General features: G+C 41.4%; 2 protein-coding genes and 2 long non-coding RNA genes across 9 annotated transcripts in view; 1 reads left to right on the forward strand and 3 right to left on the reverse strand.

The window, feature by feature from the left end:
* Nucleotides 1-14,975, forward strand: part of ankrd34ba (ankyrin repeat domain 34Ba) — a 32,160-nt gene that overhangs the window by 13,396 nt on the left and 3,789 nt on the right. Inside the window, exon 1 of one of the 4 annotated variants that reach the window (XM_011481403.3) lies at nucleotides 14,632-14,771. The exons of the other annotated variants lie outside the window; for them this stretch is intronic. The gene's annotated coding sequence lies outside the window, so the exon portion shown is untranslated. Of the gene's footprint in view, nucleotides 1-14,631; nucleotides 14,772-14,975 lie in introns of those variants that run through there. 4 annotated transcript variants of the gene reach the window in all.
* Nucleotides 1,567-14,016, reverse strand: LOC110014314 (uncharacterized). Of its 3 annotated transcripts, XM_078955713.1 has the most exons (10): nucleotides 13,925-14,016; nucleotides 13,302-13,407; nucleotides 13,089-13,160; nucleotides 3,218-3,305; nucleotides 2,606-3,102; nucleotides 2,441-2,523; nucleotides 2,231-2,315; nucleotides 2,037-2,153; nucleotides 1,869-1,955; nucleotides 1,567-1,726 (listed from the first exon to the last, which is right to left on the reverse strand). In XM_078955713.1, exons 2-5 carry the CDS (start codon nucleotides 13,349-13,351, stop codon nucleotides 2,983-2,985), a joined length of 330 nt encoding a protein of 109 aa, XP_078811839.1. In that variant the 5' UTR covers nucleotides 13,352-13,407; nucleotides 13,925-14,016; the 3' UTR covers nucleotides 1,567-1,726; nucleotides 1,869-1,955; nucleotides 2,037-2,153; nucleotides 2,231-2,315; nucleotides 2,441-2,523; nucleotides 2,606-2,982. The 3 variants fall into 3 exon arrangements, with proteins under 3 accessions (XP_078811839.1, XP_078811838.1, XP_078811840.1); XM_078955712.1 differs by lacking the exon at nucleotides 2,037-2,153; XM_078955714.1 differs by lacking the exons at nucleotides 1,869-1,955; nucleotides 2,037-2,153.
* Nucleotides 3,635-4,015, reverse strand: LOC144981317 (uncharacterized). Its single transcript, XR_013659305.1, has 3 exons — nucleotides 3,906-4,015; nucleotides 3,770-3,831; nucleotides 3,635-3,675 (listed from the first exon to the last, which is right to left on the reverse strand). It is a non-coding gene; the product is annotated as an uncharacterized LOC144981317 (long non-coding RNA).
* On the reverse strand, nucleotides 10,851-11,233 carry LOC144996306 (uncharacterized). Its single transcript, XR_013659304.1, has 3 exons — nucleotides 11,122-11,233; nucleotides 10,986-11,047; nucleotides 10,851-10,891 (listed from the first exon to the last, which is right to left on the reverse strand). It is a non-coding gene; the product is annotated as an uncharacterized LOC144996306 (long non-coding RNA).

Below are 14,975 nucleotides of genomic sequence, written 5' to 3' on the forward strand. Positions count from 1 at the left end.
CTGTATTATACTGTTTTCATATATTTATTACTTTTATCATCTAAATTTTCCTAAGATTTATGAAAAAATGAAAATCACACACTGAAAAATAGGGTTTGCTTTATCAGTTTATTCTGCATAATGGAATGTTTGGCTCAAAACTGAGCTCTTTGGCATCAACTCAACCATTGGGTTTGGAGGAAGAGAATTGCTACCTATGACCCCAAGAACAGCTTCCCCACTGTCAAACATGGAGGTGGAAGCATTATGCTTTGTGGCTATTTTTCTGCACAGAGCTACGTCACCACGTTGATGGAGCCATTAATGGAAAATCCTGAGTGAGAACTTCCTACCCTCCTTAAGCCAGGACCCTTCAAATCAGTCATGGATGGGTCTTCCAACAGGTTAGTGACCTAGAACCTACAGCCAAGGCAACCAAGGAATGGCTGAAGAACAATCATATCAAGGTCATGGAGAGGCCCAGCCCATGTCAATCCTATGGAGAGATCTCACAGTCGCCAAGCAACAGCCACCAAATATTCTTGATGTAGAAGGGTCAAAAGAAGGGCAAATACATTTATATAAATTCTTTCAACTTGATTTCTTTCTAGGTTTGCAATTCTGCACAACAAACAAAGGACAAAAACTTTTTTTCCTCCAAATAAAGGGAAAAACCTTGAAACTTCATGTGAGTTCTTGGCAACTGCCATTTCCCAAATCCTGCTCATACTGGACCCACATCTCCATGTCTTGGATATAAGTAATTAACTTGCCAATAACAAAGACTTATTAAAGGTCACTGAGGTGAACTTTGTAGACAAGTGCGGAAACTGTATAGTGTAAGGCTGATCGGCAAATAAAAGACCATGAAAGTCATCTTGGACTATAGTAGGCACAGAGGAGGGTTCACAGCTTCCCTTTCCTTGGCATCCCCATCTCAGCTGATCTAACTTGGTTTCCTAACATCCAGGACGTTATCAACAAGGCACATCAGCACGTCTGAAGCTGCTGGCAACCTACCGCTCAGCCAGTCCAACTGCATCATGGTCTGGCTCTCAGATCAAACTGTAGAAGAGCAGCAGAAGCTTCAGTGCTGAAGATACTGGAGCAGATCATCGGCTACCCCCTTCCCTACCTGTCATCCTGTCTGAGTAAAGGGACGTGTCAAGGACAGCACCCTTCCTGCAGCTAACATACTGATAAACACACATTTCTCTCCACACTTCTAATATTCTTAATTTCTCATGTCATTTACCCCTAATTTAAGATAACTCATTGTCATTTTGTTACATTTTACTTCAGTCTTGCTACAATTAAAATGTAGTCTGTACCCTGACAAAGGATTTGGAGATGCATAGCACATTTATTATATGAGTTTAATAGGACAGTGTTTCATTCTAAGGTGTTGGACATACAAATCAAAGGCCAAACGTTTGAGTTAAAATGAGAAGTGTCTTCAGCACAGGTGTGAGCACTGAAATGTTTAGCTAGTGTTGTAGAAACTTGAACGGAGGTAAAAAACAATGTAATTGTTGAAATTTAGGTTGAAAAACCCTTCATTGGTGCAGTTCAGAAAAAAATCTCTCATTTCAATTAAAAGTCATTTATTGGTACAAAAATGAAATGAGGTTTTCCTTTATATAAGCCTTTTTTTAGGGGTGGAGCTGGGGCTTGAACTGCAGAAAGTCTCCTCCTCAGCAGACAATTAGTCCCTCATGTTCTCTCTCCATCAATGACTCTGTGCTGCCTAAAAATGAAATGAAGAAGAAAACACATAAATGCCACAAGCCCTGGACATCCATGCAGATCACAAAGAGAAACCTCCTGGCTTTGCGGGGCAGAACCATCCAAAAGCTGGGAGGAGAGCTCTTCAACCACACTTCAAGGACCTGCAGTGCTGCTGGACTTCACCAACCACAGTCTGGTCAGCAGCATGACATCATAGAGCCTTTAGTTCTTTACCATGGCACCATAACCTGCAATCCATCACATCATGCTTGATCAGTTATGCAACAACTTTAGAAAGTGTAACCCTTGTGCTATCCTAGACACTTTACCATTGGGAGTTGGGTCATCTAGACCCACTACACAGTGCTCTGAACCTTTTTTCTTCAATAATTTGTGATCTTCACTGGTGTCCATGGATTACATGAAATCTTTCCACCTTTATCCACCTTTGTCATGGTAGGGAGAACACCTCAATGGAAGGGGGGGGTCACAAGATAGCACAAAGGTTACAAAAGATTTTTACCATATGTTGATGACAGCTGATTCTTGTTTTCCTGATGCTCAGACAAAGCCCTTCAGTGTTTTTCTCTGGGTCATTTTGATTGGTCCTTGTGGGAAGAGATTAATGTATTAATAATACTGAAGAAATCAAGAGATATTCCACATCAACAGCATGAGAGTAACATGAAAGAAACAAGCCAACATTTATCTACAACATTACCACAATCTTTACCTGGAGGTATCATTCTGGTCACGTCTGCTCCAGCTTTTCTGACTTCCGCTTGTTCCAGCCACCGGCCTGAACGGCGAGGATGTCTGTGCAGAATGAAAGGATCAAAATGTATTAAACTGAGAAAACAAACTACACAAAAAGGATGCATCTTCAATGAGTATTTACCAGATTTTGACACATATGTACTCGGAACATGTGTCTGCTGAAGAGAGGAAGCTGTTCAGTTGGTTCAGTCCCTTTCCCTGATGTTGTCCCTTCTTGATTTCATCCTCGGATCCTCATCATTTCAACCAAAATGTATGTTTGCAAACTTTTGAAACATAAGGGGTTAGAAAAAAACTCCAACAGGAATAAGGGCAGAGGCCCTAAGGGAGACCCAGGACACGCTGGGGAGACTACGTCTCTCAGCTGGCCCCGGGGTCCCCCAAGAGGAGCTGGAGGAGAGGGAAGTGTGGGCATCTTTGCTTAGACTGCTGCCCTCACAACCTGGTTCTGGATGAATGGAAGAAGATGGATGCATGGATGGAACATGTTCAGTCCTTTCAGCAAAACTCCACGATGGCAGACTGCGATCCTTCCTCATTTACTTTGCCAGAAGACTTGTTGGAGGACTCTGGTGCTGCCACAAACTTTCCTGCTCCACATCTCCCATCTCCAGGATTCTATCAAAACAAATAAATGTCGTAAATTAACATGATGATATGACACAAAATACAATAAAACATATATGCAGGCATGTTCATTTTCTTAAGGAAGAGGCCATGAAAATAACCTTACATATTCTATTTCCCCATGAATGCAGTTCACAAAGGAGGTCACCACAGTGTTTTTGGTCAAAAACGCATCTTCCAAATAACCACTGAGCCTAAAAGAACAGAAAAGTTTACATAAGAAAAACATTTATACCATCAAAAATGTAGGTGGAAAAGAATTTTACATTTTTTTTTTTTGGCTCTCAAAACAGTACATTTAGCAAGTTCCATCCACTGCTACAGCCAACATGGAGGGAGAGCATGCAGGACCCTGAAACAGATGAACCTGACAGCCTCTCCACCTCAAAGTTAGCAGATCAGTCCAGGAACTATTTGTACATGTTGTCTCCAAATAACTGACCAGTCTGAGAGAGGAAAGGGAAAAAAACATGAGGTTCTTTTATGTATGTAGCACCCTCGAGGAATTAGCATGAGCACGAGGTGTTTAAAACAGGGTTTATTGGTCTTCACAACCCGTGAGAACTGGCAGCAAAATAAAAACACAAATATGCATCAAAAATAATTCTACAGCTTACAAAATATGAATCTTAAATTATACAAATAAAAGCACACAAACCTCGTGGGCTGACATCCACGAGGGGCTAATTACTCATTTGGCTTCAGCTTTCCTTTAACTTTCTAAATAAACACAATAAACAAATTATTACATTGATAATTCTGTTATACATCGATGTGATCTCTACTGATCTTACCGGAGATCTTCACGTGGCTGCAGCAATGCACTGATAGCTGTGTGCGTAGTTAATTGTGTCCGTGTGGAACTTTAATTGAACTTTGTTCCACATGCTCTCACCACTAGATGGCGCAAATTAAAATATAATTTAGAACAACAGAATAAACACATAAATGTTTGGGACTGTTACACTCCCACCAATCACTTGTGATTTATAGAACTAAATATTGCTTTTAAACTTATGAACTAGTTATTCTTAATATGCAATGAATTGTGAACTAATTATGGAATATGACTTGTTACTCTTTTATTTAGAGTATTAAGAGTTCAGTCTCCTTAATTTGCTTCTAACAGGACAACTGTCTTCTGAATGGGCCTTTCCAGATAAACAGGTTTGGAGATACGCTTTCCTTTTTCATCTAGAGTGCGATCACTCATCAGTAGCTTGACCTTTCTCACTCTTTGATCCTTACTAGGGTACACATCAACGATTTTTGCCAACTTCCACTGGTTTCGTGGTGTTATTTCATCTTTCAAAAGCACAATATCATTGATTTGGGCATTTCGGTATTGTTTAGTCCATTTTTGTCTACTTTGAAGATTCAGCAAGTACTCCTTTTTCCATCTTGTCCAGAAGGTATTGGCAAGGAGTTGAACACGACGCCATCTCTTCTGAAGATAAAGATCTTCCTTGACAAACTTGCCTGGTGGTGGAGAGATGATTGTGGACTTCATGGTCAATATGTGGTTTGGCGTCAGAGGTTCTGGGCTTGATGGGTCACATAGTTGATCTGTGGTAAGAGGTCGACTATTTATCACTGCCATGACTTCATAAAGGAAAGTTCTTAGAGAGGAGCTGTCAAGTTGTTTAGCTGATTGTTCAAGGATGGATGACAGAACACTTCTTATGGTGCGGATTTGTCGTTCCCAGACACCACCCATATGACTTGAAGCTGGGGTGTTCATGAGAAACTCGCATTCCAGATTTTCCAGCTTGATTTGGTCCATTTCCTTGAATGCCTCTGCAAACTCATTTCTTGCACCAACAAAGTTTGTTCCCTGATCGCATCTTATCTGACGAACTGAGCCTCTTATGGCGATGAATGCACGCAGTGCATTGATGAAGGCATCGGTGGTTAAATCATCAAGCATTTCTATGTGCACTGCTCTTGAGCACATGCAGGTGATTAACAAGCCGTAACGCTTTAGCTCCTTCCTGCCTTCCTTGACATAAAAAGGACCAAAGCAGTCCATCCCACAGTAGGTGAATGGTGGAGTAGTCTCCATCCGATCTTTCGGGAGGTCTGCCATTTTCTGCTGTTCTGTGCATCTCCTGAACTTTCTGCATTTGACACATCTGTGGATATAAGAGGATACAACCTTGCTGCAGCCAAGGATCCAATATCCACTTGCGCGTAGCTCGTTCATAGTGATCCCTCGTCCTTGATGGTGAGTTTTCTCATGGTAATGCTTGATGAGTAACATTGACACATGGCTGTCTCTTGGTAAGATAACTGGATGCTTGATATTAGAATGTAAAGCAGCATGCTTGAGACGTCCTCCAACTCGAAGTGAGCCTTGGTCATCCAGAAATGCACTCAATTTATGTAACTTTTTGACAATGTCTTTGGTTTGTATTGATGTGGGATTTTGAAGGGACTTTATTTCATGCGAGAAGGCAGCACCTTGAACCATTCTGATAACTGTCAGCTCTGCTTCCCTTCTTTCTTCCACATTACTGACTTCACAAGATCTTCTCTTGCGTTCCTTCACTTCTTTTGCAAGGCGCTTGAGTCTAGCAATGGCTTTGATCATTCTTGACCAGTCTGAGAACTTGTGTATGCGATCCAGAAGAGATCTTTGTTCTTTGGCTTGTGTCTTGAGCACCTGAACCTTCTTGACTTCCGGATCACTGCTTGATATCTCTCCCACCTTGATCTCACCACTGGACATGACCTTCTGCCAGAGAAAATCTGGACCTTGAAACCAGTTTGAGGCTATAAGTTGTTCAGCTGTAAGACCTCTAGAGGCATGGTCTGCTGGGTTCTCTTCGGACGCCACATACCTCCACTGTGCAGGCTCTGTGCTTTGTTTGATACGTTCAACTCTGTTTGCAACAAAAACATGGAACCTCCTGGCTTCATTCGCGATGTATCCTAGAACAACCTTTGAATCGGTCCAGTAGGTTTCTTGCAACATTTCAACTTCCAGTTCCTTTTTCAGCATATCACCAGTGCGAACAGCAACTACAGCAGCTGACAACTCAAGTCGGGGAATGGTTGTAACTTTCGATGGTGGAACTCTTGATCTTCCCATCACCAAGGAACAGTGGACTTCACCAGATGTGCTTACTGCTCTGAGGTAGGTACACATGCCGTATCCAGAAGTACTGGCGTCAGAGAAGTGGTGCAGTTCATAATGCTCTGCCTTGAAGTTATTTGGAGTGTAGCATCTTTGAATCTTTACCTTTGCCAAATTCCTTAGATCAAGCAGCCAAGATTCCCACTGAGGTCGAAGATTTTCAGGTAAGGTGTCATCCCAGCTGAGTTTATCTCGACACATCTGCTGCAGGATCTGCTTTCCTAGCAGGATGAAGGGTGACACAAATCCAAGTGGATCGAACACAGAGGCGACTGTGGATAAAACTCCTCTTCGAGTGAGTGGATTTTCCTTAACAGTCACTCTGAACTGGAACTGGTCTGATTCCACACACCATTGCACGCCTAGTGCTCTCTCTATGTGGATTTCACTCAATGCCATGTCCTTATTTTTGGCAGATACTAAACATTCTTCCTTTGGAAGGGAATACAAGACCTTTGTGCTGTTTGATATGAACTTGTGTAATCGAAGTTTGCCTGTGCTGCAGAGTTCACGTGCCTCTTTGACCAACTGTACTGCTTGGCTTTCCGTATCAACACTTGCTAAGCCATCGTCGACATAGAAGTTTGTTTTTATAAACTTCACTGTTTCCTTACTGAAGCGTCCTTCTCCTTCAGCTGCCAGATGTTTGAGGCCATAGTTAGCGCAGCCTGGAGAAGATGCCGCACCGAACAGATGAACTTTCATTCTGTAGATGGTAAATGGGGTGTCGAGGTCGCCGTTCTCCCACCATAAGAACCGTAGGTAGTCTTGGTCAGCAGCACACACGTGAAACTGGTGAAACATGCGTTCAATATCGCACATTATAGCCACTGGGCTTCTACGGAAACGACACAAGACTCCGAGCAGGGTGTTTGTAAGCTCTGGGCCGGTCAAAAGATGGTCGTTAATGGATGTTCCTTGAAACTTAGCAGAGCCATCAAAGACAATGCGAATCTTTCCTGGTTTCTGTGGGTGGTACACCCCATGGTGGGGAATGTACCATGCTGGAGTATTGTTGATGTCTTGCTCAGGAACTTTTTCAGCGTCGCCGTGAGCGATGATTTCTTCCATGAACTTCTTGTAATCCATGTAGTATTGCTTGTTTCGTCTCAACTTTCTTTCCAAACATCTGAGCCTATGTATGGCACATGATTTGTTGTCAGGTAAGTTAGGTTTGTCACTCTTAAACGGAAGTGGCATCTCAAAATGTCCATCCTCCTTGAGCCTGATGCCTTCCTTCATCTTTGTCAGAAACCTGAGATCTTCTTGGGAGATCTTAACATCTTCTGCAGCTCTTTCCGCAAAGTCAGACTCCAGCAGCTTGATTACATTAGCAGGTGAGACCATTTCCTTTATTTGAGTTCTGCACACGTAATGCACTTCATTGGTGAACCTTGAAGATGGTTGAACACCTGGAACCACTTGCTTCACAATGACTTTGTGGCTTACTCCAAAGGCATCACCATAATCAAGACGTGGATTGCCAAAGCCCACGATACTCCAGCCCAGATCAGTTTTTTGTCCAAAGGGCTGATTTTCCTTGCCAGAAACCACTTGACGGGGTATGAGTGCTTGAGGGCAGTTATAACCAATCAGAAGACCGACATCACAACTTTGGAGTGGAGCAATTTCATCTGCAATGTGTTCAAGATGGGGCCATGCCTTGGCAGTTGCTGGTGTTGGAATGTGATCCCGATTCGCTGGAATGAAGTCTCTGGTGTACGTTACTGGCAGAGGGATGATCTGATTTGAGTAAAATCCTCTTACTTGTAAACCGGAGAGTTTGTGACAAGTAACAACAGTATTTCTTGATGACATTGTAGTAAGCCTTAGCTGAACTACCTCATTTACAGTGTGCAAGGCTCTTGCAGTTTCCTGTAAAATGAAGGTCGTGTCGCTCTGCGTATCAAGAAGTGCATACACTAGAACTTCACGTTCTGGCTCACTTTCAGCTGAAACCCACACAGGAACAATAGAAGATGTGTGAGTATCCTTAACATTCTGCATTACTCTGTTAGAAGTTGCTTCACTTGTTGTTTGTGTGAAATTGGTGTCTTGTAGTGTTGAATCTCGTTTCCTTTGTTTTGTTTTATCAGTGCTCCTTGCTTCATTGTTCTTTGTCTGAGTTCGCTCTTCTTTAGTCCGTGTGTCGTGAAGACATGTTGGATGTTTTTTCTTACATGTGTCACAGGTTTCTCTGTTGTGACAATCCTTGGAGCGATGGCCTACCTTCAAACAGCCAAAACATAACTTCTTCTCTTGTGCAAACTTCAGTCTTTCTCCAATGTTCTCATTCATGAATTTGAAACATTTCTGCAGACTGTGACCTGCTTTCTCACAATAGACACAGCTTAAACTGACAGCCCTTTCATTGGAGTTCAGTGCCATGACCTTTGCGCCATGAGTCCTGGTTGTTTGTAACTTTGTTTTATCATTTTCTCTTGGTTTCAGAGCATAGAGAGAAGTTATGGGATTACATGCAATTTTGGCTTCACATGAGATGAACGCAACAAAATCGCTGAAACTTGGAAACATGTGGCTCTGCTCTTGGACTTCTGTAACCTTTCTGTTCCACCTTGATGTGAGCCAGTCAGGGAGTTTTGTAAGCATTTTTTGGTTTTCATTGCAGTCATTTAGTACTTCGAGACCTTTGATGTGTGGCATAGCTGCATTACAACTGCGAAGAAAGTCAGCGTATTCTTGAAGTTCCACACTGCCCTTGGAACTGATCTTTGGCCATGCGTCAAGTTTGTCTCTAAATGCCTTAGCAATAAGGAATGGATTGCCATACCTGTCTTCAAGAACTGTCCATGCTGCATTGTAGGCAGATTCTGTACCCAGCAAAAAGTAACTTTCTATGGCTTTCCTTGCAGGTCCACTTACATACTTCCGCAAATAGTATGTCTTCTCTTCGGCTGGTAAAGCTTTCCTGTCAACAAGAGTCAGAAATGAAATCTTCCAGTCATTGTATCTGAGTGGGTCACCATTGAATATAGTTGGCTCTGGGACTGGGAGACGACTTGCGTTGAGAGATTCTGCGAAGGCTCTTACCAGCTCTTTTGTGTTCACTTCTGGAGTGGAGAACACATATTGAGATGGGAAAGGAGGTCTGAGGGGTAAGCTACTGGTTTCTGACTTAACCCTTTTTTCCTTACCAGAGGATTGCTGGTGGAGCACATCATACGTGTCTTCCTCTGAACTTTCACTCTGCTCATATACTCTTTGTCTTGCTTTAGCAGCTTGAAGCCTTTTGATTGTTTCCAGTCGATCCACTTCTCTGCGCTTTGCTTCCAGCTCTCGTTGTTTCTGTGCAATTTCTGCTTCTTGTTTTTCAATTTCCCTAATTCGATTTTCTTGTTCCAGTTGAACTTCTAAGGCAGCTTCATTTGCAGCAACTTCCGCTGCTGCCTCTTGTCTTTTGCTGGAGTGTCTGCTTGAACACTTGGAAGAAGTCTTTGGACTGTGATGAGATTTAACACTTAACCTTGCAGAAGCAGCAGACTTGAACACTGACTCTACGACCTTCCAAACTTCTTCATCCTTTTGACCTCTGTTTCTTAATGTTTGGGATCTTTCAGCTGCTTCCATGATGCTCCTTGTTACTGCATCACAGGTATCCATCCTGCGTCTTGTGTCATTGTCAGGAGTGTCAATGCGTCTTAAATCATCATATGCAGCACAAACATTGGTAGCAGCACTGTTTACTTTTGTGATGTTTTCATCCAGGAGATCCATTGAGCATTGTCCATCTATAGCTTTCTTAGTCTCTTTAATGACAGCCTTCCACTTCTCGTAGCACGTACTGAAACGATGTGCGGCCTTCTTTACCTGCTCATCATGCAGCTCTTGCCCCTTTTCCGTTAGCGTACGGACTCTTTGGCTCCTTCGTGCATCTTGTGAGGTAGTGGGGATATCATCTCCAACGCACTCAGCTTCTGATGGTTGCTCATTTAACCTGAATGTCACATCATCTTCACCAACTTCAGATGAAACATCCAATCTTGACATTTTTAAGCTTGCGTTTGATTTTAAAGATTAAAGTACTGATTTAGTTTTATGTACTTTGTAGGGAAAATAGAAAAACTTTGGTTTAAATTACTGCACCTTTAACTTAACAGTATTGCAAAATGTCTTAATTTTCTAATTCAACTTAAAATATTGAACTTAAACCACTGTGTGCAGTAAGCAACAATAACTTGTCTTGAATAGGCAAATATTACATCTAATTCCTGGTAACTATGAATCACTAAATATGAACAATATACAGGTTACTTATAGATAAATTTCACCTTTTAACAATTCACTTAAACTTGAACAGGAAAATAAAATAAAATAATCTCAGTCCCTTCGATTAAACAGAAACGAAAAATATCTTGTTTCTTATTGCAGTCTCTTGTCGACGGTTATACTTTCATATTAACTAATATTAATCTGAGTCCTTGATGCAACATTCATCTTTGGGAACCTGAAGTTAAGTTCTGTGCATTTGGCCGTCGCAGGGTGGCGCTGTTGTCCCTCTCGGCGCTGGCACCGTCTCGTCTACCCATGCGGAGCAGAAGAGTTCTCACTGTAGCACCCTCGAGGAATTAGCATGAGCACGAGGTGTTTAAAACAGGGTTTATTGGTCTTCACAACCCGTGAGAACTGGCAGCAAAATAAAAACACAAATATGCATCAAAAATAATTCTACAGCTTACAAAATATGAATCTTAAATTATACAAATAAAAGCACACAAACCTCGTGGGCTGACATCCACGAGGGGCTAATTACTCATTTGGCTTCAGCTTTCCTTTAACTTTCTAAATAAACACAATAAACAAATTATTACATTGATAATTCTGTTATACATCGATGTGATCTCTACTGATCTTACCGGAGATCTTCACGTGGCTGCAGCAATGCACTGATAGCTGTGTGCGTAGTTAATTGTGTCCGTGTGGAACTTTAATTGAACTTTGTTCCACATGCTCTCACCACTAGATGGCGCAAATTAAAATATAATTTAGAACAACAGAATAAACACATAAATGTTTGGGACTGTTACAATGTATATACATACATACAAGAATCAGGAATCAGACATTCTGTTGGAGTGGGACTTTAAGTCTCACTCCAACAGAATTTTTAGCTATTATGAAATCGTTCCCAGTGTTTTTTTTAATTACGATCATTTTGTTTTTTTAAGACATTTTTCTGCAGCACAGCAGCTCATAAGAATTTCACCTCAGAGCTGTGGTGCAGATGTTTGCCTCTGCTAATTTCCCATAAACCATTTGTTGATTCTCTCTCCCGCTAGCTTATAGCACCTCACAAGCCCTAGCCGACATTAGCATAGCAAAAAAAAAAAAATCAATGAGCAACATTGGAGCTATCCATGTGTACACTTTTGAGCCAGATACCAGCTCAGACAAGGGAACTCAGGACATTAATGGATCTACCGGTATTTGTCTGCAAGTGGATGCATCAGAATTGGAGAGGAGTAGAGACTTTGGCCCATTCATGGCAGTTAGAGCGTCACAACTATAAGCTTTTTGAGACAATCAGTTTCATCTTCTCCTGATCCATTGAGATTTGAATAAATACTCAGAAACAGTTTTAATCTTATATTATTGTGTATGTGTTTATATTTTTGTTAATGTTCTCAATAAAGAGAAAAATGTTTGATCTTAAAAACATGACTTCCATTGGAGCGGCTCTTTAACTTTGTTGACAACGCTAGGATAAATAAATGTGGTCAGCCAAATCAGCCATAATTGTTTAGACCAGTGGTCTGCAGCCTGAGGCTCCACAGCCACATGTGGCTCCTTGACCCCTCCTTTGCGGTTCTCTGACAAAAAATAAAAATGTTTTTAATTCAAACAAATATCCTATTTTTCAGACGACACAGCGCATCACGCAAAACAAAACAGTCAGATAAGTCAAACTTTACTCAACTTGGTGATCTACTCAACAGTTGAAGCAAAGTATTACTGTGCCAGGCTCCTGACTACAGTACCCATAATGCTTCAATAATCTATCAAGCGGTGATGCACAATATTTTAAGAAATTCCAGCATTTATGAAGAATTTTTTTAAACCTGACAACGTACCCTAAAAAAATCAATTTAAGGTCAATACGCACAATTTAGAGGGCCTATCCCATGCTAGCCATTTAGAATAAACTATTTCCTCGATCTCTGAGGCTCCGCCTTTCTCTTCTTGTGGGTGTCGCCTATTTCATGACATCAACCTAGAGTCGGCGTCGGCAGCGTTTCTGCGTTTCTTCCATCGAAACTTTTGCAAAGATGGATGTGAATATTGTGCAATGAAAGCATTTTGCTGATCACCACTAGCTCCATTGAGAAAGTGGGCGTGTCTGTTAGCTGCACAGGCTCTTCCTAGAAGAGGCTGCTCCTCACTTATGATGACGTCACAATGTGAGGACCCTCTTATTGTGATTTGGGAGGGGCTGGTGCTCAGAGGGTTTCAGAGGAATGCTGAGAGATGCGTGAATGGATCAAAATACCGCTGTGGATTAGTTTTTGTGAGGAATTAACATTATAATACACTTTAAAATTTTAAAACGTTGATGTTGCATGATATAGGCCCTTAAAGAAATACTGGCTGAGATGTACTAACAACATAAAATCTACAATGTGTAAAAAAAAAGCCTTTGTAAACCCCAGTAGTTATCCAGTTTCCAAAATAACATAAATGCAAATGAGTGTTTGATTTTCTAAAGGCTGAAGAGAAACCTTGTGTGTCCTACTGAGTTCTGGACAGTGAGACATTTAAATGCTCTTAGCTGTTTAAAGGGCTGCAGACCCCCGTTTCTGGCTAAATGACCCAAAAGGAAACTTACCTCTGCGGAGACCACGTGACGTTTCCGCCCCCGTCCTCTATACAGAAGAGGCCTTCACCGTGATCCTGCGGCCTTTTAAATTTAAGATGGAAAAACGCCTCGTCATTCAACGTTAATCCTAAACAGCCAACACGTTTTTACTAAAAACCCATCTCTGGTTTCCCAAATCTAAACATTACATTTCTACAGAGAAAGGTTCAAATCATCGCCCACCTTCCAGCTGTCCAAGAGTTCTTCAGCCGCGCGCCTTCCTGCGGGTTCATCCGGGGGTTTCCGGGGGAGTGGGGTGGGGGTGCCCGTATGACGCTGCGTTCATTGGCTTTTCGAAATGCGCACTTCATGTCAATTGGGGCAAATTGAAGGCTTAAAAGCCTGTTTACTTTAGATAATATATCCTATTTAATATATCCTATTTAAAACATTATTGAGAATTACTACAGGAAACAGTGATGAAACGTTTTTTAACAGATAAATTAGAGCACTTCATTGTAATACTATAATATATGAGATACGTCAAAAAATTGACAGTTAAAGAAAAAAGAATATAATAGATCCTAATATTTTATAAAATGCATCAAAATAATTGTTTCATCTCATTTATCATAATATTTATAGTTTTTTTTATCACACACCATTAGACTCGTAGTGTAAATAAATTAAAATGCAGAAAAATCAATTTAAAGAACTCTTTGGTCAGTCCCTGAACTCAACATTTTTCCGGTTTGTTGTCACATGTCAATCATAGCCTGATCGCCGCAACAGCAACACGGAAAGAGAAAACCTATACACGGGTCCCTAGAAATGTAAATAAAACAAATTAGTAAATCGCAACGTACCTTTTTACGAGATTTTCCACAGGAAAAAAAGAGAAAGGCACGTCACGTGACCCACGTCAGCCCGCATATATGAATGGAAAAGATCAGACGCTTTCAGATCCCTTGAGGAAAAGTTGAACGTAACAAACAAACAACTTCATGTCTGCAATATTACGAAAATAAAGGGGATATATACTGCTAGAAATGTTTTCAAAAATAAATTAGTCCACAATCACTCTTATTTTATGGCATTTTCTGCGGAAAAAAAGAGAATCATATTAGTCACGTGACCCACGCGCACGTCTGCAGATATGAATGAAAGTTAACGTGTTTCTCCAACGTAACAGAGCCTTTGGGAGAAAAAGTTGAACGAAACAAGCAAACTACAAACTGTATGTCCAAAATGAAAGCATATTTTAAAAGAAAATGGTATATTTCTCACTAGAAATGTTGTCAAAATAAAAATTAGTCCTCAAAATATCTTGTTTTATGGGATATTCCACCGAAAAATGAACGTGCATCCGCCATGTTTTTTGCTCACGGCAGGCCAAACCTCCAAAGTCACGTGATCCTGAGAAGGCTCGTAGAAAATGAATAGAAAAATGAAACGTATCCCCCTCACAGTTTAGGGGGCGTTTTTGTAAAACTCTCACGCATTTCCATGTGGACAAATGTAGCTACTACACATTTTAGGATGAGACCGGGTTGAACACTCACACCCACACACTCACACACAGAAACACTTCCTCCAGCGCTGTTACAACGCGCGCCGTCATTTGGCCTCCTTGATGGTTGCCATGGAGATGTCATTGATAAGGTGGACGAACTGATTTCCCTTTCTGCGTGGAACCAAAAGAAGTGCTGCGTGGTGAGTTGTACAATTAATAAGCTCTTGATGAATCAGAGCAACGTTATTGAAAAGACAAATCCGATGGGCTCCACTGCCGGGTTGCCATAGAGCTTCACCTCCTGCGTTCCTCTGTGGGAACCGTCCCTGAGTGTCTGGAGCTCCTGATGGATTAACCACCTCAGTCCTGCCTGACGACAAGCCCCACAACTCTTTCTCACCACT

Source organism: Oryzias latipes, chromosome 12, assembly GCF_053564925.1.
Source record: "Oryzias latipes strain Hd-rR chromosome 12, Olatipes_Hd-rR_3.1".
Lineage (NCBI taxonomy): Eukaryota > Metazoa > Chordata > Actinopteri > Beloniformes > Adrianichthyidae > Oryzias > Oryzias latipes.

Bases quoted from the DNA above. Each gene is read 5' to 3' on its own strand.
- LOC110014314 (XM_078955714.1), bottom strand. From the start codon at position 13,351: ATGAACCCGCAGGAAGGCGCGCGGCTGAAGAACTCTTGGACAGCTGGA. The intron at 3,306-13,088 runs GTAAGTTTCCTT...CTGTTCTTTTAG, and splicing joins GTCACGTGGTCTCCGCAGAG to GCTCAGTGGTTATTTGGAAG. The intron at 3,103-3,217 runs GTAAGGTTATTT...TTGTTTTGATAG, and splicing joins TTCATGGGGAAATAGAATAT to AATCCTGGAGATGGGAGATG.